Raw genomic sequence first — 24,605 nt, forward strand, 5'->3', positions numbered from 1 at the left:
TTTACCAGGTGCTCCAGCGAACACTTAAAAAACATTCCTAAATATAGGGTGTGAACAGGAAAGAAAATGTTTACAGGAATAAACTCTCAGCTGCTAAAAATTTACAGTGAGAAAACTAATTAAATACAACAATACCATGTTAAGTCTGGTGGTACCTGCCTAGTTTCAGTTTATTGTAATAAAAGCGCCGCATTTCCTTGCACTGCAGAGCTTTTGAGAACAGCTTTTTGTGTCAAAAACTGATATGGCATCTTGTCCATGGCTTCGAACTCCTTAGCACTAGCCACCAGACTGCTAAACAGAAAGCTCATTAGCGAACTTCAAGATGGTTTTTATGGTAGGTGACATTTGCTGCAGCTGACAGTTCGCTCCCGAAAAGATTTTCTATCAGGAATTCCCTCTCTCTCTCTAGGAATTTTCAGATGTGCATGCTGAAACACCTGGTATGCTATCACATGCTCATGGGTTCGATCCCAGCTACTGCAGCCAAACATGAATGAAGACTAAATGTAAATATGTAAATTGTGGGGCTTAGTATGCCAAAGCGACACATGGGCTGTGAGGGACGCTGCAGTGGAGGGCTCTGAATTAATTTAGACCGCTTGGGGTCCTTTAACATTCGCTGACGTTGCACAGCACACGGGCATTTTTGTATTCCACCTCCATCGAAATACAGCTGCGCCAGCCAGGATCAAATCCATGTCATCAGGATCGGTAGCCGAACGCCAAAGCCATTGAGCCACTGCGGCAGGTTCGAAGATGTGCAAAATGCTTGGGTAGTGAGATATCGGTGCATATTAAAAAACCTCAGGTGACAAACATCAGTTCAGAAGGCTCCGCTATGCGGCGTCTTTGTGTAGCTTACATAATAACATAATGCTTTTTCATCACATACCGAGTCTTGCAGTAAACGGAAAAACGTGCTTGTCTTACCCTACTTGTCTTGGAGTTCTACGAGGTGACCAGTAGCCAGAGCAGTAGAGAGCTGTTTGTAAACTATTACGAAAAGCTTTTCTGACTAGTTTTGGTAAACTAATCATTAGGAGTTTTAATATGCCAGAGTAAGAAAGAAAAGGAAAGATACATGGCATAAATCAGACCACCACACACAATAACAACTGATGTGAAATACCATGTGAATTGGCTTGGCTCTTCATGCAGCTGCTGCAGTGCTAGCTTCTGTCAAAGCAAGAAGAGCCTTCCATGTTTATTTCCGAGATGGAGAGCAGCTTGCTAGGCTAACCACACTGCATGCATGCACATAGACATGCAAAAGCTATTGTAAAAGGCCCTCTGGTTGAAGTTTGCACTACTGCTTGAGGAGGCTGAAGATAATCTTGGAAGGTTCAGGAAAGCAGTTGCAGCAAAAAAAAAAATTCTGCATTTTTTTTCAGGTGCTGCACTTACGTAGCTTAGGCACCATTTTGAGCTCACAAATACTGAAAAAAACGTGCACACCTGAGGCGATAGCTAAAGTTTCTTGCATGTATAAAGCAACTGCAAACAATTACTTCCTGAAAAGTTATGTCCACAGCATTCCAAGCACCAGCAATCACAGTCAGCAGTTCTACTGTCATCTGAAAAAGCAGTGTTTTGCTGCCTACCCGTTAGAGGTGACATCATCTGCACTGTGCTGGAGATAACCGTATTTACATGTATACAATGCGGCAATCAGTATAACAGGGGGGGGGGGGGGGGGGGGGGGGGGCAGTTTGAGACCACACAAAAATTACGAAAAAAGAAATACTACAGTTGTGCTCCTTTAATATCACCCGTTAATATGCATGACTCTTATTATGGACAATTTTTCTGGGGACCAAACTCTTTCAAATCATTTACGCCTCGTTAATATGGAAACTCGCTGTCCGGACAAGGTGAAAATGCCAAAGTGATGAGAGCCAAATCTCGCCTGCCCCAACGAGAGGTTTCCTTTCCTGTATTTTGAAAGCAGGGCAGCAGTGAAAGGCAGTGCGAAAGTGCAAACAAATGCCTTAGTGACGGCCCTTTCTTTTTGTGCTTTCATATTTTACAGTGCCAAGGTGCCCAGTTAACGTTCCTTATGGTTAGCTCTATTTCATTAATTGACGTGAAGAATGTGAAGCCGCTTTCACCAGCTGCCCGTCACTAAGTACAGACATGTACTTAGCAGTTCATGGCATGCAAAGAGGCGTACTAGAAGATATGCAATCATGCCATGAGATGCCATCACGCATGTGACACGCCACTAAGGGCTTCAAACTGCGCCGCAATATTTACAAGATAATGGCGATCTGAATATTGCGATTCAAGCTCCCAGGGTTTCATTTAATTTACACTTCAATGATACCACAATGCACAGAAGTTTCTTTTTCCTGATTTCTTTTCTTCATGATTCGCTATTATGTACAGCTTTGCTTGGGAACCAAAGTGTTCATATTAACAAGACACGACTGTAATACGATAATAATACAAGTCCATTGTGTTCAATCTATAACTTACAAGCAAAAGCACAGAAAAAACAGTGGCAGCACGCAAAAATATGGAAGCAGAAGCTATGTCGGTATCATTTGAGAACCAAAAATTTAGAAATGTACGTGACATCATTGAGCCACAAAGCTTTTAATGCATTAACGCGCGGAGTCTTCCAAGCAGCAGCAGCCACAGTCACTGCCATGCCACCGCTGCCTTGCATTTTGTGCTGGACTCTCTCGGTGCCTTCTTTTTCTCAACAGCCCGCACCACCTCCTTTCCACATTCATGGCCACCCTCTTGTGCACTATGCGGCCGTGAGGCCAACAAAAAGTTGGCTTCTCCTAGAGCTCGCGGTGAAGGTTGCAGTCTTGAGCAGCGAGAAAAAATTGTGTTATATTCGCACCTTGGTTCCTAATATAATGCAAGATGCGTTCTGGAACCGATGAAAGAAACGCGTTATATTCGTGTAAATACGTTTTTTTTTTTGTGATCCCAGAGTAATACCTAGTTTTAGATTCTAGCATTGCAAAGAATTCTTGTATTATATGCAGGTTTTTATAGTACCAATGGCAGCAATAATCAATGAAAAGCAAAGGAAAACACTCACTGGCAATTTTGCACTTTTCCCAACATTGAAAGGTTCAGGCATTTACACTTTGTCATGTGTTAACAGTTCCGTTTTCTACAGAGTACATCTACAGAACTTGCCAATGCATGTGTATTAGCAGCAGTGCCGAAGACCCTAGGTCAAATATGCATTGTTTCAGCAGAGCTTACCCCGTGTTGTGTTTTGCTCTTCAAAATGCTACTTAATCATCTATATATAATATTTTTTTTTCAGGAAGTTGGAGAGAGAGCTTGAGCAACTGTGGCAAGTGTTTGCCCATGAGACTGAGCTCAAGGCATTGCCAGGCGACACGGCACAAGCTTTTGCTCTCCAGCAACTTACATCACAAAATTAGAAATGTACGATTTGTGCGTTTACATAAGGTGCACCTTGCTTAGGTTTCTGTCATCTGTGTGCTCTCCTTGATAGAAATGCTGTTGGATTTGCACAGTGCAGGGTAGCAGAATTCAGCGCAGAGTGGAAAAGTGCTTTTCCTGAGGCATTTTCATGTACAAAATCTGTTGTGCAGGCTATTGTATTGCAGGCATATTGGCCAATGCAGTTTTTTTTTTTTTTTTTGTGAATTTAAGCGACCTGAACTTTCTGTGATGTTGAGCGGTTGCCACATGTCACACTGTCCTTCCCAGTCTGAACCAGTGCACAATAGTGAGTAATCACTGCTTGCCACGTCTCTCTCATAATGCAGTTAGTACGCTCATCACCTGCTGTAAAAACAAAGCGCAAAAGTGGGCTTTGTGGAGTTAGCCATGTGACTGCATTGTTTTCAACACCAACACACCACAAAGATTTATTGGCTTTACACATGTGCATTAGACAGCAAGAGGTGTAGTTCTCTTTCCTTCTCAGAATTTTAAACAACATATAAAGCCAACACTAGGTATATAAGCAAATGCCAATGAGTCATCCTTCTTCACTTTCAAGGCCAAAGAAATAGCTTCCTTGGAATATTACCCAGAATGCAAATACTAGAACTGCACACATCCTTTTTTTGTCTGCCATGGTGCGAACCAAGGCAAAACAACTGCACATCTATGGAAACATTTTAAATTGTATGACTACTGGACCTGCAAGACAGCTTTTTCTCAGTGAATGTTGAACAAAAACAGTGGACATTTCTATTCACTGCATCTCCCCTTAGTGACCATTTAATTTTGTGCCTCACTAAAAATGGTTGTGTTAACAAAAAAAACTCACTACAAATAGTTTAATGAATATGAAGCTGTCTTATTACTGGGCCAAGATATTGGTAAACATGAAACTCCAAAATTAAGAATTATTTGAGAACTCGGAATTATACCAATTACTAGGTAAACAACAATTTATGCCGAGTGCTGTATGCAACCAATTTTAGCCATGTATCGCAGTAACAAAGCACTTGCAATGGAAGTAGTAATGAAATCCACAGACGCATAGCTGCAACTTCATGGTAACCTAGCTTTACTTTCCAGTTCCTAAAAGTTGAGTGTTAATTTGATGTGAGGGAAATTAAAATGTGACCAGAATAATTTTTTAAATAAGCAGATTTCAGTGCACTGAAGAGCAGAGATCAACGAGTCATTCATCTAAGCATTGCAGAGCTAGCATACTGGCATCTAAGGTACATGGCAATATTCAGAAGGAATGAAGAAATGCAGTTGTAGAAATTTATCTCTTGCCACCTATGCCTTTTCCTAGTCAATTGTTCCACAAACAGCCAACAGTAGAATACCAAACAACAGTTTGGTTTATGGGGTTTAACGTCCCAAAGCGACTAAGGCTATGAGAGACGCCGTAGCGGAGGGCTCCAGAAATTTCGACCACCTGGGGTTCTTTAACGTGCACTGACATCGCACAGTACACGGGCCTCTAGAATTTCTCCTCCAAAGAAATTCAACCGCCGCGGCCGGGATCGAACCCGCGTCTTTCGGGTCAGCAGCCAAGCACCATAACCACTGAGCCACCGCGGCGGCACCAAACAACAGTGACCCAGGTGTTCCTTTGGCAGCACATACTGCAACAGTTGCATGCGAACTGTTAGCATGACCTCGAACTTGATAACATAATATGGTACACTGCAATAGTGGGGCAGAGAGAGAGCACAATTTCTGCTTTCCAGTTTTCACCATCACTTACAGATGCCTACAGCTACACAAGGCACAATATGAGCAACTACAGCTTGTACATGCAGGTTAAGTACCATCTTTGTTTGGTCAGTGGTGTCCAAATATACAGCTATTAACAGCATGGAGAGCAGCTAGTTGTGGCCGGCTGAAATTTGTTTACAGGGATTGTAGCAGCACTACAAGAGTTATTCAGTTTTAGGCATTAACAGTGCTTGTACAGCATTGCTAAGCAATCACCAAGTGGATGGCCCGATATTGGTGCTTGTTCATGACGACTTTGCAGCATGACAATGCCTGCTCAAGTAGATCCAACAGCTGTTTGGGTCTGCTTCCTCAGTTTTGTGCAAGCTATAACCTTTGTAGCCTGAAGTTGCATTTGGGGGTGTGGTGGGAGGGAGGGGGGTGACCCATTCTGTACACCTTTGCAAGTTAACCTGTATAATTTACTTGTGCAGAGTATTGCACATTTTTACCAGTGATGTGAACCCGGTGGCTTTCATTTTATACATGCTCAGATGGATCATATAATAAACTGAGTCTTCTTACACAATCTGTTGTGCCATTATGGCGAACTTCCAAGGCCAAAGCTAGTGCGCCACACCAATGAGTTTCACGACCAGACCTTGATGCACAGGTAAAAAAAAATGGAAACAAACAAAGGCGAGTCCTGATGCTGTTTTATTGATATAACAGTTCATTATATGAACACAAAAACAAGAATGTCAATGAACAAAAAGTCAATGGGAGCTTCAACTTCACAAGCTTCATGGAATCATTTACCCAAAGTGCTGGGCAATAATGAATGAAAATGTCAAATACAGAGCCATGTCGTTCAAAAACATAGTTGACGTAGTCCATTGCAAGTTTTATAAGCAGAATCATCAGTGTTGCATCAGCTGCTGGTCTTTGATGCAGTCCAGGGTGCAGTCTTCACTCGAAAGCACAGAAATGCTTTGCCAGGTAGCACCCTCCTCAACAGAGCAGCGGAGATCAGTTCCAAATGACGACGATGAAAGGACACGCAGGTCAGCTTTTTTTTTTTTCAGGCAATGGGGCATTGTGGTGCATCTGCGATGTGTTCCTGCCTCGGTTCATCGACCCCCAGGAAGATTAGCCAGCAGCTAACTAGGCTCCCGCACGCAAGCAGTCCAAGGGCCCTCTCCCCATTTATCTGCAAGAAGACACTGCCATGTTGTGATGCGTGCCCCTCTGGTCCTAACTGCTGCTGCTTGGTTCTCTCTAAGGCCGGAATCCTCTGGCGCAGCTCAGAACTCAATGCATGGGAAAGGGGAGGGGATGGGAAAGAAAGCAAGGGATAGCAAAGAAGCTTGTCCCTCTGGTTTTGACATGTCTAACTCATTCTGTCCATACTTACCACCATCTGCTAGCAGAAAGAAACCACGAAGTGACAACTAAGCATGAGTCCACATTTGTCACCTTCCACACAATGGTTCTAAAAATTTCACAGAAAAAAAAAAAAAAAAGCAACCATCATGCATTCCCACAAACCTAAAGAAAAAGAAAAAGCACTATGACCAGAGGGACAAAACCACTAAAACGGGAGGAGTGGGCTCGAGAAACAGGTGGGGCCGCAAGAAAGCTCTACTACCTGGCACATGCTGGCGACAGGCAGATAGGACGAAGATGATGATGCTGGGGGTCCCCCACCCGTCTTCCACATGGGCTTGCGAGCCAACAGGCAACCCTTGACAAACTACTGGCTGCTGAAGCCCATTGGGGAAATACAGGGTTATTTCAGGGTGCTTTTTAACGCCGCCTTACAGGGCTACGGCTGCCACTGCGCTTGGACTCCTGCAGGCAAAAAAAAGCAAAAAAGTACCACTGAACAAAAAATGCAAAACAGCTGTATTCAACAAAGGTACCATGAAACTTGGATTATACAGTAGATATGACGACATGAACACGGTTGATAAGAATTTCTGGATGATGTGAATGTGTACAATTCCACAGCCGGGGTCACAATGTGCAGAATTTTGGATGTTCTAAACACTGTCCTGAGCCACTACGGGTGATACGAATGTGTGAGCCATGACTGCACTCTCGAGCATTAAGCGCTGCCAGTACATTGCCAAAGTCATGATTGCTAATCGATTGCTACACTATCTTTCACCCGGTATTCTTGTTCTCATAGGGATGGATGAATACTCGAAATTTTGAATGGTTTGCAAATAGTGCTTGCTATTTGATTCGAACTCCACTTTTATTATCTGAAGTACTCTATCCTTCTTAATATTCAATAATCATAAAATGTCCTGTTATCTGAGGACGCAGCCAACCATCAGTTTTTTTTTTTCCAAACGGCCCTTGCTATTTAAGGGGGGATGTGGGGATCAGATTGCAAAAATCACGAAAAAAATCGATTTTTGAAAAGTACACTTTTTGGCATCTCCAACACTGTTTCTATGTTGTACTTAGGGGTGGAAGCAGGCTCTAGCTTTTTGGAGCAGGCACAGGAGCAGCAAGTCTTATTTTGGAGCAGCTTTGGAGCAGCAAAAGTCCCCTTTTGGAGCAGCTCTGGAGCAATTTGTAGGCTATTTCAGAGCACTTTTGGAGCAGACTGGCGACATTTTAATGCGACTGAGGGCAATTTTGCTTGCAACTAGCCTAAAAACTGCATAAATATTGATCACGGATCCCACAGGCCAGAATTAATCAAAACGACTGCAATTGTTCTTAAGATATTTGCTAGAGTTCATGAAAAACAATAGTAATGTGGCATCTACCACAAACAGTAGTTACAATACATTAGTTGTTAATAATTTCAGTTCAGAAAAACAAAACAACAACATAATGGGGGCAGTTCGTCAAAAAAGTGCAACAGAATCTCGAATATACTGTCAGGACCGATAAAAAAAAAGGAATGCCCGCCAACAGGTGGATTTTAAAATTTGAAAAATTGCCGCAGCCAAAGCAACAAGGAGGGGTCTAACTTACCCTATTTAGTCGCATAATTTGCACCCTCGAGCAAATGCGCACCCAGAATTTATCACCCAAGCATGTATGAAAAAAAAAAAAAAAAATGTACCAGCCTGCACGCAAGGCAGGCTGTGGAAGATCGGCGCGAACGCGTTGCAGTGTACGGCTGTGAAATGTGCGAGTAGCGAGGGGACGCCGGCCGCACCGCTGTGAAGATGTAACCACGTAACTGGCCAGGCCAATCCACAGCAATGTCATAACTGCTGCGTGCGAGGTGTGAGCATGACGGGCAGTAAGCCCGGTGCCCATCCCCTGGCAACTCCGCGTGTAAGAAGTTCGTAATTCGCTTGTTAAATTAGCTCCGGTGAATAAAATTATACTCGCGCGCAGTTTACCTGGCCACTCGCGCTGGCGGTCGCTTTCCAGGACAAGGTGTTCGGAATCCTAAACAACCGAACCGCTGGCGGTTCGGTTTGCGCTAGTCAGCCGGGCCTATTGCGAGGACGCCGTTTAAGCGCCGCTTATCTCCACTAGCTCCTGACTGCTGGCTCTACGATTGTCGACCTGTATATAGAATCTTTTTTTTTTACCAGCGAGGGGTGCAAGTGGGGGGGGTCGACATATGAGCGACAATGCAGGGCATATATGTGCGTTATGACCGTGATGAAGTTTTTGAAGCGAAAAGCTTCACTAGGCTCGTCAACAACGCGCTTCGCGTGGACCACACTACAGTGACGTCACCGCTTTAGTAAACCCTTCGCTGCTACCGCGCGGTCGCCGCCGCCGTCCTAAGAGGAGAAGGTTCTTTCGCAAGGCTACAGTGCTCTAGAATATTGGGCAAGGCGGTGCGAGAACGCGTGAGCAGCGGGGCCATAGAAGAGGCGGACATCCTCGCCACCGTTAGACCTTTCGCCGCAGCCGTGCGCATTTGAAAGGAGGGGTATATAAGGTGCGCTTGCCCATAGAACAGGCACAGACACTCGCCAAGGAAGGAGAAGAAGGAGCAACAGTTGGACGGCGCAGAAACACCGATCCAGAAGTGGTAGCTTGGGAGTTGGCTGAAAAGCAGCGAGAGCTTTTCGCTTCGAGATATCCAGGGTCAACCTTAGCTAAGCCACAGCCAATTTTTTTTAGGACGTGTTTCGCGAAAGCTCCGCACCTCTTTTTAGAGCCTTAATTACTGAAAAAAGTGCACAAATTATACAAGTGAACCTGGTATCTCGTTGTCCGCACAATAAATACAGCTTACTATGCGAGGTAAGTTCACAATCCGGCCGCGCTCAAGTTATATTACCAGATAATAGGTACTTTTACTTATGCTTGTACAAGCATTTCGTGACAGCCGCACCGAGCACCACGAGCAAAGACCACACTACGAGCAAACCCAACTGTCGATGCGAATTCGTACGTTTCGTAGCGAGCACCCAGTGTTGCCCAGCCAACACTGGGCTAAATTTGGCCTTGTATACTTGCAATGGACGTAAATTGCCGTTTAGGCGCAGGAGATGAAATTGGCACAGCATGGCGCAATTGGCGCAGCACTTCCACCCCTGTGTACTGAAATATTTCATCCAAAAAGAAACTTTAAGTGCTCCAAATAAATATATTTGTTAGCATCTATACATAGACAATGTGTGCTAGCTTAGAACTTTCAGGCTTGTTTTCTCGAAAGTTTGTTTTGAGCTTAATACCTTGCTCGCGGAAACCGTAGCACAGCAATGGGTGCATGGATTTTTACCCAGTTTGCTTTGTTGTGATCACTGAAATGCGGTCTGCATCCAGACAGTCTCAGATTTACCATTTAGGCTCACGTTTTTATTACATGTTAATCAGAGCATGATACACTTTAAACATAAAGAGAAGATGCGTATTGTGTCCTTTAAAAAAAGAGATGAAAAAATAAAAAAAGTCTTGATTTACACCACACTTCTTGGTAAATATTAAAAGCAACAGACCTGTAGCCTGTTTTTTTGTCATGCTAGGCTCTCCACAAGCAAGCAACATGGGAACAATGATAAAAGGAACCTACTGGAGATGTCATTGTGAAACTTTATATCTGATTGTTTGATGCTGTTTTAAGCCAGTCTAACAAATTTCATCGCTCTAAGTCAAAAAATAGAAAAGTCACCTTCGATCCCCTCATCCCCCCTTAAAGCATCTTTCACATCGACGAACGTATTAGTCAACAAAATAAGGTTTATTACTGTTACTACTACTACTATGCAATTCCTCCTCCCTTAATTAATGCTGTAGGCCTTATAGTAAATTATGCCGATGGATGGAAACAAAATCTGTTTGCAATCAGCTTCTTTTCATTCCTGTGTTTTGTGGAAAGTGCGTCTTCTGTCGGAACTACCTGTAACAGTATTTGGAATTACCTGAAAACATTAGATTTGCACACACTTCTAGTAATTCAGTATACTTTCTCTTGACCGAAAAGGTCAATCCTTAGCATTTAGAGCAGTGGGTGGCCTATTTGCTGCTTTTGAACCCTCATTTAGGTGCTTTTGCAGATGCTTGAGAAGGTACAGGTTTGAGCTTAGATAACAATTTTGAAAATAATATAATGCAACAAGTTTTGCAGCATTCTCTTTGTAGCAACTTGTTTCAGAATTAAGAAAAATAAGGGTGGTTTTAGTCATCATTTTTTAAAAAGACTACTATACTAAAAAATGCCAGAGCAAGAACAATGTTGCTCATGCTTTCCTTTCGTAAATTAGGTGCCCCAGCTGAGGGTGCCCAAGCTTTTTTTGTTAAAAAAATTATGAATTGTAAACGGTGGGGTTTAACGTACAGAAGCAATGCATCTTCAAAGCAGCGCACATTGAAATGTGGCCGTGGAGGCCGGTATTGAATCTGTGTCCTCTGGCTTAGTAGCCGAGTGCCCTAGCCACTGAGCCACCGCAGTGGGGCAAGCTTAATTAGTGAAGACCAATAATTCGTTAACTTTTAAAACATTGGCGTCTGGAATTGAGAGTCAGTTTAGAAGTTTCAGATCATCTTGAAAAACAGCTGGCTGAAATGTTTGCCCCAAGGCACCATTTATGCACCTTTACTTATTAGCCTTTACTACCACTTAAGAGCTTCTGGCTCATCTCTTGCCCAGTGCGCTGAACAAAGCCACACTGAGGACAGTGCTCCAGACAAAAAACAAACTTCTGTTCTCAGAGAAGAGGCTCGGGATGATGAATCAGCACTGCTGTCACACGGAGGCTTTTGTATTTTGCAAGCTATCCTTTAAAGCTGGGGGAAAAAAAAAAAAAAGAAACGGGGGGGGGGGGGGGGGGGGGGGGGGGCGGAGGGGAGGGACTTAACGTAAATGGTACCTTAGAGCAAATATTTGAGCAAGTTGCATTTCATGCTACAACAATGAAAAAAAGAGAGAGAGAGAGAGGACAACCATCAATGCGACTGATGCGGCAAAGTATGCGTTCTCCCAGAAGCCGCGAACGGGTTCAGACCATGCATGCGGGTGGCGTGATCCAGTTCATCAATCACTGTGTGACACACTGCATGCCCTCTCCACTTTGATCGCTTGCAGGTGAAAAAGTTTTAAGGACATAGGCGTGGAGAAAACAATTGTTAAAAATTATTTAACTTGAGATCTGTACCATTTTATAAGTTTCTCTTAGGGAGCTGTAATTTCCTCAGCAATGTCAATAAGCCAGACATACTCTTTCTCTCCTTTACTTTTAGCATGCATGTCACACAGACCAGTGGGACATGGCCCATTGGGAGAGAGCTGAGGAGTTTGTTCACACAGAGCAGTAACAGGGTTGCAGCACGGCTGCTTGTGGGGGATCCGTTGAGGTCCCTCTTGGAACTCTACCATCGGCAAACGAAACCAACAATGGAATTTCAAGGAAGACTTCGGCTGCGGTGGTGGCAGACAGCGGTTCGCAGCCTAATTGCTCCGTACAACTGGTTGCAGGTTGCAGACTGCGCGACGGATTTCTCCTTCGCTTGGAATTCCCAAGACTGTGGGACCTGCAGTAACCTTCTTTGAACTGACCGGCTGTGGATGCACGGCATTTGGTTTCCTGAAGCAACTACCGCTGCTAGCGTCACCAGGCTGCTATCACCGGAATGATTTGTGCCGCTCCTGTCACGCCCACTGCTCGTCACTTCGGCTGCGGTGGTGGCAGACAGCGGTTCGCAGCCTAATTGCTCCGTACAACTGGTTGCAGGTTGCAGACTGCGCGACGGATTTCTCCTTCGCTTGGAATTCCCAAGACTGTGGGACCTGCAGTAACCTTCTTTGAACTGACCGGCTGTGGATGCACGGCATTTGGTTTCCTGAAGCAACTACCGCTGCTAGCGTCACCAGGCTGCTATCACCGGAATGATTTGTGCCGCTCCTGTCACGCCCACTGCTCGTCACTTCGGCTGCGGTGGTGGCAGACAGCGGTTCGCAGCCTAATTGCTCCGTACAACTGGTTGCAGGTTGGTGCTTTCGCCTTTCATTTCCAGTCTTGGTCTTACCCTGCTGCCACCGCTGCCGAAAGTGTCTTGCTTTGTGCTGTGCCTTTTTGACTTGTTGGCCCGTGTTAGATAAGACATGGCTGGCCGCGATAAAGTATGTGCGGCATGTTCGAAAGCAATTCCAGCCAAAGGCCGTGTAATGGAATGCTCTGAATGTAGCAACTTGTTCCACCTAGGAAAATGCTCTGGGGTGTCTGAGGCTGCTGCGAAGGGAAAGGCTGAGGCTTTTTTCGAGGTCTGGAAATGTGGCACATGCTATTCGTCACGCCTCAGAGGGGCGGGAGGCGGCAAGGAGGGAGACGAAGTCAATATACCTGTCATTCTCAGTGCTATCCTTGCGAGACTTGAGAAACTTGAACATCTTCCAGAAAAAGTTGACAATATTGACAAGTCGATCAATATGATGTCAGAAAAATATGATGAAGTTTTAAAAACAATGGCTAGACAAGAGGCAGAGATTAAGGAACTTCGAAAGCGAGTTGTTGTCCTTGAAAGTTGTAGTAACAGTGAGGAAGTGAATCATCTGAAGGTCACTGTGAACGATTTGGAGTGGAGGAGTAGACGGCAAAATTTGGTATTCCACGGCATTTCGGAGTCAGATGGTGAGAATTTGCTTGAAAAAGTGAATGATGTGGCCCACTCAATTGAGCTTCCTGAGCTGTGCGAAGGCGATGTGGATGCCGTACACAGGCTTCCCGCCAAACAAGGCAAAGTTCCAGGTGTGCTAGTTCGTTTCACTACCCAGAAGCTCAGAGATCAATGGTTTTTGAAAGGCAAATCACTCAGAACGTCTGACTCTGAGGTCTCAATTGTAGAAAACCTGACTCGGTTGAACAGAACGCTTCTCGATTCCGCGAAGAAATGGGCTGATGCGAATGCCTACAAGTATGCCTGGCACCGGAACAACAAAGTGCTTGTACGAAAGGCGAACGGGGAACTGGCACACGTGATTCGATGCGATGACGATTTGAGGAAGCTGTTGCAGTGAGTCACTGCTCTTGGTTGTAGTTAGTTCCTTCTATATGGGTGATACTTACCTCTCTCCTAATGATATTAATAATGAGGTTCAGGGCCAGTCTAACCATTTTTCAGTGCTATGTTTGAATATTCAGTCTGTTCGTGATAAACATGACATTTTACGTGCATTCCTTGAACAGTTTAAATTCATGTTCTCTGTGGTAATGCTTACTGAGACATGGGTCAAAGACAAAGTTGATTGTCCTGAGCTGCTCTACTATCAGTCTTACTTCCTAAACAGAACAAGCAGAAGAGGTGGAGGCGTTTCTTTGTTTGTGCTTGATAGTGTTCAGTGTGAAAGGGTTGATGAGATTACTTCGGTTACACCTGATTATGAGGTGCTCTCAGTTTGTAGCAATAAGAACCTCTTCACTGTTGTGTATCGCCCCCCGAATGGTTGTGTTGAGAACTTTTTTCACTATATGGAGCATGTTTTTCAATTTGCCACTGAATATAATTACACTGTATATATAGGTGGTGATTTCAATGTCGATATGCATGAAAATACACCCAGAAGGTCACGACTATCATTACTAATGGAATCATACTGTCTTGTAAACGTTGTGGCATTGCCTACACGCATAACACCCACTACAGCAACACTTCTTGATTTGCTGATTACAAATAACGCAACAAATGTGCTCTCAACCGGGGTTATTAATTATGCTATTAGTGACCACCTGCCTGTTTACATCGTATGTAATAGTGTGCCTGTATTAAAATCAAACTGTAAACAAACAAATGTAAAAATACAGCAGATCACCTCAACTACGTTAGAAACATTTCGAAGCAAAATAATGAACGTCAATTGGGAACCAGTTTTTGCTGCATTGACTGCTGACATAGCGTTTAGTTGTTTTCTGAAGATATTCGCTTCTATATATCATAACAGTTTTCCGTACAAAGATGTAAAGAAACCAAAACGAGCTCGTAAACCCTGGATTACCTCGCATATTCTTCGAATGATTGCCAGGAAAAATTCCCTCTATCAGAAGTTCTTACAAAGTCGCAGTCCAGAATCGTGGGCAACATTCAAGAGGTACCGAAACAACCTGAACTTAACTTTAAGAAAAGCGAGGAATGCATATCACCTTAACATGTTCGCTGGCTTGACCGATCAAAAGAAAGTTTGGAATAGGTTGAATCGAGTCTTGAACCCTAACTCTACAAATACAATTGAAAGTATTACAATGGAAGGCATTAGTTATAGCGGACTCGCACTCGCAAATAAGTTTAATAGCTATTTCAGTGGACTTGTTGATAGTGAACACAATAATATGGCATTGGATTACATTACGAATCATACAAGTAACAGTATTTTTATAACATGTTGTGACGAAAATGAGGTGCTTAATATATATAAAGGCATGAACAATACAAACAGTGAAGATGCTTTTGGACTGAAAATGAAACCTGTTATGTACGTCTTGGACATTATCTGCCCAATTTTAACTTATATTTATAACTTGTCTTTGACTACCGGCATTTTCCCTTCGGACATGAAAATAGCAAAAGTAGTTGTTCTTTATAAAGGTGGTTCGAAAAACGATCTTGGTAATTATAGACCAGTGTCTATATTGCCTATTTTTTCTAAGGGCTTGGAAAAAACAATACATTTACGACTTTCCAATTTTCTTGAAAAATACAACGTGATAACTCCAAGACAGTTTGGATTTAGACCTAAGTCCTCTACTGAAATGGCTCTCCTGAAGCAAAAAGAAATAATCTTAAATAACATTGAATGTAAACAAATAACCCTTGGAATATACATAGACTTCTCCAAAGCCTTTGATAGGATTCATCACGACACTCTTCTTCTTAAACTTTCTGCATACGGTGTCCGGAACAAGGCATTATCTCTTATCACCAGCTATTTAACTGACCGATATCAGTACGTTTCTATAGATAATCATCGCTCTACTTATAATAAAATAAAGCATGGTGTACCTCAAGGAAGTATCCTTGGTCCCTTATTATTTAATGTATATATTAATGACTTAGTACAGATTGACTCCGAAACAGAATACGTAATTTACGCTGACGACACTACTTTATTTCTGTCTGGCACCAACGCGAATGATATAGTAGAAAAGGCTAACAGCGTGTTGGGCAAACTTAACTCATGGTCTGAAAAAAATTCCCTACTAATAAACACACGGAAAACAAAGGCGATATTTTTTAGAGCTAAAAATGTCAAATGGGCTGTACATACAGATTTAGTATTGGGTGGTAATATGATAGAAATAACTAATGTTGTAAAAACACTTGGCGTTCACTTCAATGAATTTATGCTATGGGACTACCATATCGAGCAAATGGAGAGTAAGCTAGCTCGCGTTGTCGGCATACTCAGAAGGTTAAAGTGCATGATACCTACTAGGACAAAACTTGTTATTTACCATGCCCTCTTTGATTCTCATGTTAAATATTGCCACTTGGTCTGGGGTACAACGACGCAAACTAATATTCAGAAGGTTTTGACATTACAAAAAAATGCAGTCAGAGCAATTGCGGGTGCCACATACTTAGCACATACGAGTGCTCTATTTGCAAAATACCGCATTATGGATGCAAGGGTTATTCATCAGTACCGTGTAATTCAGCAGTACAAATCTCAGGTACATAGTGACACCACATTTTTTGCTGACCTTGCGAATCTACGGGAAAATACCGCTGTTCACAACACAAGACACTACGAATATTGGTATGTACCTTGCCCACGCACAAATTACGGTTTTCAAACTCTCAGGTATGTGTTGCCATCATTCCTTAATAGTAACGCTTTCACTAATCAATCCATTCTTTCCGTTTCATATAACGCTGTCAGAAATATGTTCTTACAAAAGAATGAATCATATCCAACTGTAAAATAAACAAAGTGTCCATGTGCTGTGATTAAACTAGCATTTGCGTGTGTGTAACAGTACCGAGACTATTCTGGTGATCTGTTATGAAGATATTGTACATATTTGTTATTTCATGCATTCTCTTGTTATTGTTTTACTGCTGTCTGTCATCGCCGTGCCATGCCGCCACGGGAGATGGGAGCTTTGTCAAGCCGCGTGCGCGGCTTTTTTTCCTTTCTCCTCAGCCATTGTACATGACTGAAATAAATGCACTGAACTGAACTGAACTGCATGGCAATTTCAGGGGCAGTATGGATGCGCTGTTTTTCGAAACTTGAGCATGCAGGTCTGGCCAACTCGGCGACGGCTGTCATGAAAAACCTAAGTCTTTTGCGCTCCCTCCCGCCCTCCTGTACGGCGCTGCTCTCTGGCACGTTCGAGGGAGCTTCATGAGTTACGGTGTCCCCTCTGCCCAGTCGTCACCGTGTTGAAAGACAAGGGGAAAGTGTCCCGATCACGGGGGTGAAAAAGTGCCCTCCCTGCTGGCCCGTCAGGATTACGATGAGCTGCAGACAGTCAGAAGGAAACAGGCAGTGAAAGAGTTTGGGTGGTGTGTCTGTGCGCGCTGAGGGCCGAATTACCGTGCCAAGGCCCGTGTTCCATCGAACAAAGCCTACCCCCTTCGAGCCATTGCCGCATCAACTGGAGTTGTCACCTCGGCCCCTGTACGTGGACTGACTGCCTAACTTTCCCTCTTCTTGCCTATTCCTACATCTGATTTATTGTACCCCTCTATTGTTCTTCCCCTAGTTGGATGAGTTAACTTTTGTATTAACTCCTTCTGCATGTCGCGTTTCGTCCTTTGAATAACTGCGATTCTGCTACTCCCCCTGTTCATTTTTACTTTTTTTTGTGTTTCTCCCTGCCATTCAGTGAACAAAAACTCTCAACCACTTGAATTCCTTCTCGCTCGGTTTTAGGCCTGGCTTATGCCAGGCAGCTGGCTGACGAGCAGTAGCTGTGGCAATGTACAATATATTCATGATGGCTTGTGCATCATTGCAAAGTTGCAACATAGCGCTGTGCGTCTCTGTGACGATGTTGTTTGAACATTTATTTTCTCCAGCAATATTTGCACACTAAAAAAACAAAACAAAGTTTATAATTGGCCTACTGAATAGTGCATACACAATACATAAAATAATCAAGGAAATCGAAAACATCAAATATTTATGCTGTTTTATCTTGTATGGAATCGCCCAAATGCTCTCACAGCACTTGTCATATCCAAGAATTCGAACATGACGCACACTTCAAATTAAGCAAATTAAATTTCTTTATCAGTACAGCAACAGTGTGGACTTTGAAGCTGGATTAAAATCCTAGTGAAATGATGGAACGCTGCTCATCTGACATGAACACAAGCAGCTTGTTCTCTCGCAGCACCGACTGCAAGGAATGTGTTTTTGAGTGGTTAGGTTGTAAAAGAAAGTATTTCTCAGCTACAATGAATCCTGCTACAACGAACACCCCTAGAACGAAGTATTTCCGATTCCCTGTCAGCAATCCACATAAAGGTCCAATTTTCGGAATGCGGTTCCACTTCAGTGAAGTTTTTGTGAATAAGAAGCAATCTTGTTTTCCGCATCCAAATACAGTGAAAGCTCGCTAATTTTACTCCCGTTAATTCGGAAAATCGGATAATTCGACGCGCATTCGAGCTCCCTACAATTATACATAGGAGTCTATGGGGCGAAACTCTCGTTAATTCGAACAAATTTTGTCGTACGTCGGTTAATTCGACTCCATTCTGCAGCCCTTCAAGCCGGTGCGCCGAGAGCAAAAAGAAAAAAACACTGCCACGAGCGGCGCTACTATATGGCTGGTAGGCCATCCGTATGGTCATCGGCATCAGCGGCGTGAGACAGGGCGAGGGAAGCGAGGTTAGCGGCGGCCGAAACGGGCGGCGTCTTTTTTTGTGCTATGTTATGTTAAAGTGTACTAGAACACTTTAGTTGTGTCGCAGCAGTCGTGTTGGTGTCGTCCACTTAACCCTGTCGACAGCAAGTATCGCTTTGGCGTGTGTCGTTTCCTCGTGTTCTTGCTGCTACGATCGCGGTTATTCAACCGTAAGGCGCCCCCTTTTTTTGGTAATTGCGCGCTTTGCCAGCGTGTTTACTGCGCTGCTTTCGAGTGGGCCTCGCCTTTCTGTCCTGTCAGCTGACCGCGGATGAAATAATTGAAGAAGTGACAGGCGCTGCCAACGACGATTCGTCGGAAGGTGACGATTGTGAGCAGTTGCCCCAAATACCGAGGCACATGGTGAAAGAAGCCGCAGAAGCCTTGTCCGTGCAGGAGGACTTCTGTGAATAAATCCCTGACGGTGTGTGCGCCGCGGAGCACCTGGCAGCTGTTAGAGCTATCGTAGTCGCTCAAATTCGCTCGAAAAAGCAGACGACGATAACAGATTTCTTTGGCAAATAAAGGTATGTCCTGTTGCGGCAAACATTGTTTTTTGTTGTTCATTCGATATTTCGACATTCGGATAATTCGACAATTTTTCGCGGCCCCATCAGTGTCAAATTAACTAGCTTTTACTGTATGCGCACAGAGTTTAATATCTTACGTAGTTTCACCAAAAATGGCTTCCAAAGTCACTTTGCTCTCGCAGTGACGCTGCTGACATTCCCAGTGGAACTGAAATTAATGCACAAACATGTCCACATAACGATGCAAAAGCGCACGACAGCCTGCGACCCACAGCTATTGGTGCGAGGCGGCTTTCAGTTGGCCCGCTTTTCCACACGCTTCACTGATGAAGGCATGATGGAAATCAGTTATGTGTTCATTTCAATGGAAGTTACTGAGCCGGTGGTAACAGGTAACAACTTCGTTATGTTTTAAGGTAAGCTGTGGCTAGTTTCTAAACACTTCTGCTGTGGATTCAGTGCAGAGCACGTTAGGCTTAGCGACCCTGAGCAAGTGGTGCAGAAATTTTGATGTTTGGCATGCCGAAACGCAGCACATCATTGCAGGAAGGTGCAATCCCATCTTGCTTTTCAGCCACATGCGAGCACAGAGTTTTTTTTTTTTTTTTTCTATGGTGCACCGAGTACAGGCAGTGCTTCGAATATGGCAGAATGGCGGTGGTTCTATGCGGAGCCTCAAGAGAACGACATGTCCCCAGTATGTTTGTACAGTGCATCACAAAATATCTGAAAAATCGTATCAACCTCATTTCTAATTTATGACATGTTGTACAAAGCATTGATATCGAAATGCCTCTAATTAACCAACAGTGATGTGAGCGCAAATGTGCATTTTCCACACTGAAATGCCCACATGTAACGTGGTCTCAGTACAGACTATCACAAGATGAAAGCAGAGGCACTTTTGTTGGTGTGGGGGCCTACCGTATATACTTGTGTAAAGGCGGCACTTTTTCCCCCAGGCCCCAGTTTTGATGGGGTGTGGCCCTTACACGGGACCGACATTTTTCCATAAAATTTTTCAGACTACAGCAAAGCCCTGATGATGAGTGCCTTTTTATGCTGCAACACGCATTTTTATGATGAATCAGCATAGTCCTGGCAAAGTCTTCCAATGACTGGACGCATGCCTGACAACCGGCGCGAATTACCCACATAAGTAAAACAAGTTGCTAGATCAGTTCACTAGCAAATGTCAAGGATTCCAAGTCACGACCAAGATCTTCCGATGATCTGGCACTCGACTGAAGGTAAGGCCTTGGCCACAGCAGCAAGCGACGTGTGCGACCAGCGGCTGTCAATGCGAGGTGGCGTTAGCCTTGCAGAAATCAATTATACAATCATTTTCATGCCAGATTATTGTATGATGCTAAACTGTGTAATGAGGTTATGCCTTTTATAATAAACCGTGACTAGGTTGAAAGCACTTTCGCTGCAGCTTCGATGCGGAGCATGCTGGGTCAAGCAAAACCAGGCAAAAGGCGCGCTACTACTGTGCGTATCGCTTCAGCCTGGTGGGCGGGGTGCTGCCGCAATGGAACACGCTGCTAGCATGGGTCCGGCACACGTAACAACGCGTACGTAGGCGTACAGTGTTGCAGGCAGTTAGTCTCTATCAACTCCCAGCGTAACATACCATCAGGCATAAAATCAGGCATGCATAAAGAAATTCTTTTGGCCGACTTTTTTTTTTTTTCCCCTGAAATTACGGGCTGCCAAGTTGGGGGTAGTATGATAAAAAAAAAAGTGCGGCTCGTGGCCCTTACACATGTATATACAGTATGTCTGGACCTATTTCACAAAAATGAAGCTTCAGCTTGAGCGAAATTCTTCAGGGGTCCTGCAAATTTCCTTGTAGCAGGATTCGACTGTAGTGTACTACAAACAACACTTTGACAGGCTAAGAAAATAAAAACCTTGCCTGCTTAGTCTTCGCAGCGACGTCACGTGAAAGAGCCCGCTTGCGGCGCTCTTCTTCCTCCTGCAGCTGCTGCTGCTGCCGCCGACGTTCGCGCTCCTGCCGTCGCTCCTTCCGCTCTTCTTCCTTTCGTGCCACCTGAAAATATGCAGAATTTCGAGGCTGTTTTCAACCACTGATAAAACGGGGAACATGGGTGTGTATAGCCAAAAATGCGTTAAAAATACCGGATAAACATGTGTAAGTACCGCACTTTTTTCTCCGAATTCGAGGGTCAATTTTCGGGGTGCGGCCCACACACGCGACGTACGGGAAAAAAATTTTTTTAAGCAAAGAAAGCACAAATCAGGTAATGGGCGGCATTTATTCTACGTCCAGTCGTCACTCGCGGAGTATTTCGATTCTGAGCTGGTGCTGTACTCTGGTGCACGCTCACCCCAAAAGAAGCCGCGCAGCATGTCTGCACTTCCATCACATAGCAGAGAAGCTCTTCTTCCAGTTCGGGAAACTCGCACGGCTTGCCTCGGAAAGCGCGCTTTTTGCAGCTTGTGTTTCTCAGTGCACTCTTTTGGTTTCACAATCATCAGACGCACTTCTCAGCCACATCGAATTCACTGCCCGCCGCACGCTTGCTGCGTTCGAGAGCTAACTCCCAGCCACGTAGCTGTTAAGGTGCTTGCCCATATAGTGCTAAATCTACATTACTCGGCGGCAGCACGTGAAAGCCACAACTACCACAATTACGTGAGCGCGCTAACACTAACACGCCACAAAAGGGTTGAGCTCGGAATACTGACACCTATCTGGATGGCGGGAAGTCGCGGCGGAGAAAAAAAAACTGACAATGATGATGATGACTGCGGCCTCGGGCGCCATCCATGGACAGTTTTTGGAAGCTCGTGTGCGTGTGCTTGGTCTCCGCGATCGAGCACACCGTTGTTCGCAGCCGGAGCCGATCGCGGAGGCCAAGGCACGTGCATTTAGAAGGCTATTCCCGCCTGGGTCATGGAAAGTTCGGGTGCGGCCCTTACATGGATTTATATCTTTTTTTTTAAAACATTTCCTTCGCGAAAACGGGTGCGGCCCTTACACGGGTGCGGCCCTTACACGGGTGCGGCCCTTACACGGGTGCGACCCTTACACGGGTGCGACCCTTACACGCGTGCGGCCCTTACACGCGTTTATACGGTAATTGGATTCACAAGGTTATTTTCCGCCGGAGTTTGGAGCCCTGGACTTGCTTAGTTTTTGTGTGTCACCACGGTGCCGGAACTTGCCAGGATGCATCAAAATACGCCCATTTTCTATGCTTGTGCAATTTAAAATCAGCTGTCATAATGCGCTCTGTTTGGTCTTGTTTCACAGTGAAGCTCGCCGGCTTTCTTTTGCACTGACATTTTGCGGGGGGCACCCGCTGACCCTGTTTAAAGCCAAGAAAAATGCCAAAAACAAAAACGGACGCAGCCTAGCGATCAACTGCCTTGTAACATACGGCAAAATTGGCATTTTTTGTTGGCTGGTTTGTATTTCACACCACTTTCAGTCACGTTCGGCTGCTGCCTTTGAAATATTGATTAACGTGAATAATCACAAAGTCAAAGCAACGTTACTGAAATGCACAAAAAAAGGCACTAGTGCAAGGGAAAACTATGATCTGTGGCCACCGACACTGATACCACAGCGTGGCATCAAACTGTGAATCCCTACGTTAGCATGTAGTCGGGTGAATTTCATGATCCGCCTTTTGAGCGAGTGATCTGTGCAAGTGCAAAACCCTAGCGGCGTGTGGTGAAGCGATCTGAATGGTGTTGCTCTGCATCGCTCCCACAGCAAACGCATGGGAAGCAACCAGAACAGCGTCGCTGCTGCCAAGTCTTCACATGCACTTATCAGTGACCAATATGTGAGTGACGCTGAACGAAGAAGAGCTGAGCAGCAGAAAAAGCTCCCACGTGTGTTCGTTGCTCAGCAAAGCAATGCCAAATGAGAGGTGGTGGCAGTGCAGCAGACGACACGAAATCGTTATCCAGAATGTTGTTGCGCCCTGCCAGTCACTTTGACCAATAGGCATTGCCTCTCACTTGGCTCCACTGACACAACTGCTCCGGCTCCTGTGCATGCCGTAGCTGCTACTGTTGATATCTGCTCCTTGCTTTATTTGTTGCTGCCTATCAGTAACAGCAGCAACAGATTTGCTTTCATCATGCAATAACACTACTACAAGAAGCGATGATTGCGGCAAAGTGCACCACAGCCCATGCAGTTTACAAGACCGGCTTGGCTTTCTCAATCTCTTATCATCCTGCGATACGGCCAATACTTGATTTTCAATCTTGTGGGGACGCACTCGTTCATCCCCTGTGGTTCGCTTTCCTGCAATGCACTCCAACTGTAGTTAGCTCCCCCGAAACGCACTCTTCTCAGTTTGGTTACTTGAACTAACAGTGGAGGGCGCTCGCGTCGCAGCGCCACCAGCGCCATGGATGGCGTTTTGCTGCGCGCTCGCGGGGAGCGACGGGCTCTCTTCTCCTTGGGACCGGGAAGTTTGTGGACGTTTCGCGAGCCGCTCCGCTCTTCGCCACGGGCGCCTCGTGGTCGGAACTTGCTCCCGCCACCCCGTCCCGTCCGGCCTCGGAGCTTATCCCTTGCCCTAGCGTGGGCGAACGTTAGCTCGTAACCGTGCTGGTGAGTCGGACATCCTCGATTCCTCAGTGTATTTTGTTGCTAGCTGGCGTTATTGTTGTTATAGCAATAAATGCCTTGTTTGTGTCAGCCAGTGTGTCGTTCCTTTGTTCCCGCAGAGCAAGGCCCGCCGTGGTCGCCGTGCGCTCGGTAGCGCTCGCGACCACGGGGTGGGGTCCGCGCGGTTTTGAACTGTGTCAGCCGCGGTTAAACAGGGAGAACGGATTTATCTCCCCCAATTAAACCCCACAATCTGTTTAGCAAATTTATATTTGATGACTTGCATTCGAATAAAATAGAAGGATTGGAGAAATGTTTACTGCAGGCAAGTATTAAAGCGAAAACATGAAACATCAACACTCGCTTCAGACTACCCTGGCTGGCTTTATGGAATCGCTGGTCTGAACTCCTGTTACAGTGCGACAAATTTTGTTTGTTTCGGATGATAAATATTTTTTGTGACCCTGTGAGATTCGTATGATCAAGATTTTACTGCATTCATCTTTCAGCAGGCCTCCTATGTCTCTGGCAACTTACACATTGACCTTGTGTTGATAAATATCTAGAATCTCGATGATACAATCCCGAATGATATGAATTTCGGGACAATGCAAATTCGTAAATGCCCTGGCCAGAGTGCATTGTGTGCAAAGGGTCGAAATTCTGATATTAAAAACAACCCCCACCCCACTGCAGACGATACGAATGCGCGAGATGCGACCACACCTTCGAGCACCAAGTCCTGCTGCTCGTACATCACTGACGTTGCGATCACCAGTCGCATAATACGCGTCGTGAGGAACGAGTGATGTACCGTATAAACACTTGTACGGGCTGCACCCAAACTTTCCACGACCAAAGGTAGGAACAGCCTTCGAAATGTACGCGCCGTGGCTCTGCGATCAGCTTCGACTGTGGGTAACGGGGCGCTTGATTGCAGAGGCCACGTACAAGAGCTTCCAGGTGCTGCCCAAGAATGGCGCCCAAGGCCGCGGGTCATCAACATCATCGTCAACTTTTCTCGCTAAGAGCTCTCGCTATCTACCGTATTTA

The 24,605-nt window shown here is 44.9% G+C and overlaps 2 protein-coding genes across 5 annotated transcripts in view; one reads left to right on the forward strand and one right to left on the reverse strand.

The window, feature by feature from the left end:
- The window catches only part of LOC149351237 (uncharacterized), a 104,164-nt gene that overhangs the window by 67,288 nt on the left and 12,271 nt on the right, over window positions 1-24,605 (forward strand). Inside the window, exon 15 of one of the 2 annotated variants that reach the window (XM_089580506.1) lies at window positions 3,293-5,731. The exons of the other annotated variant lie outside the window; for it this stretch is intronic. Coding sequence (XP_089436632.1) covers window positions 3,293-3,413 — 121 coding nt within the window. The 3' untranslated portion in view covers window positions 3,414-5,731. Of the gene's footprint in view, window positions 1-3,292; window positions 5,732-24,605 lie in introns of those variants that run through there. 2 annotated transcript variants of the gene reach the window in all.
- The window catches only part of LOC149351239 (uncharacterized), a 68,456-nt gene continuing 49,692 nt past the window's right edge, over window positions 5,842-24,605 (reverse strand). For 2 of the 3 annotated variants that reach the window (XM_089580503.1, XM_089580501.1), the window contains exons 15-16: window positions 20,874-21,008; window positions 5,842-6,993 (exon numbers count right to left, since the gene is read on the reverse strand). In XM_089580503.1, coding sequence (XP_089436629.1) covers window positions 6,949-6,993; window positions 20,874-21,008 — 180 coding nt within the window. In that variant the 3' untranslated portion in view covers window positions 5,842-6,948. The remainder of the gene's footprint in view (window positions 6,994-20,873; window positions 21,009-24,605) is intronic. The other variant, XR_016290553.1, reaches the window with a different exon arrangement.

The sequence above is a fragment of the Amblyomma mixtum genome, chromosome 3 (genome assembly GCF_055824585.1).
Source record: "Amblyomma mixtum isolate Tamu chromosome 3, ASM5582458v1, whole genome shotgun sequence".
Lineage (NCBI taxonomy): Eukaryota > Metazoa > Arthropoda > Arachnida > Ixodida > Ixodidae > Amblyomma > Amblyomma mixtum.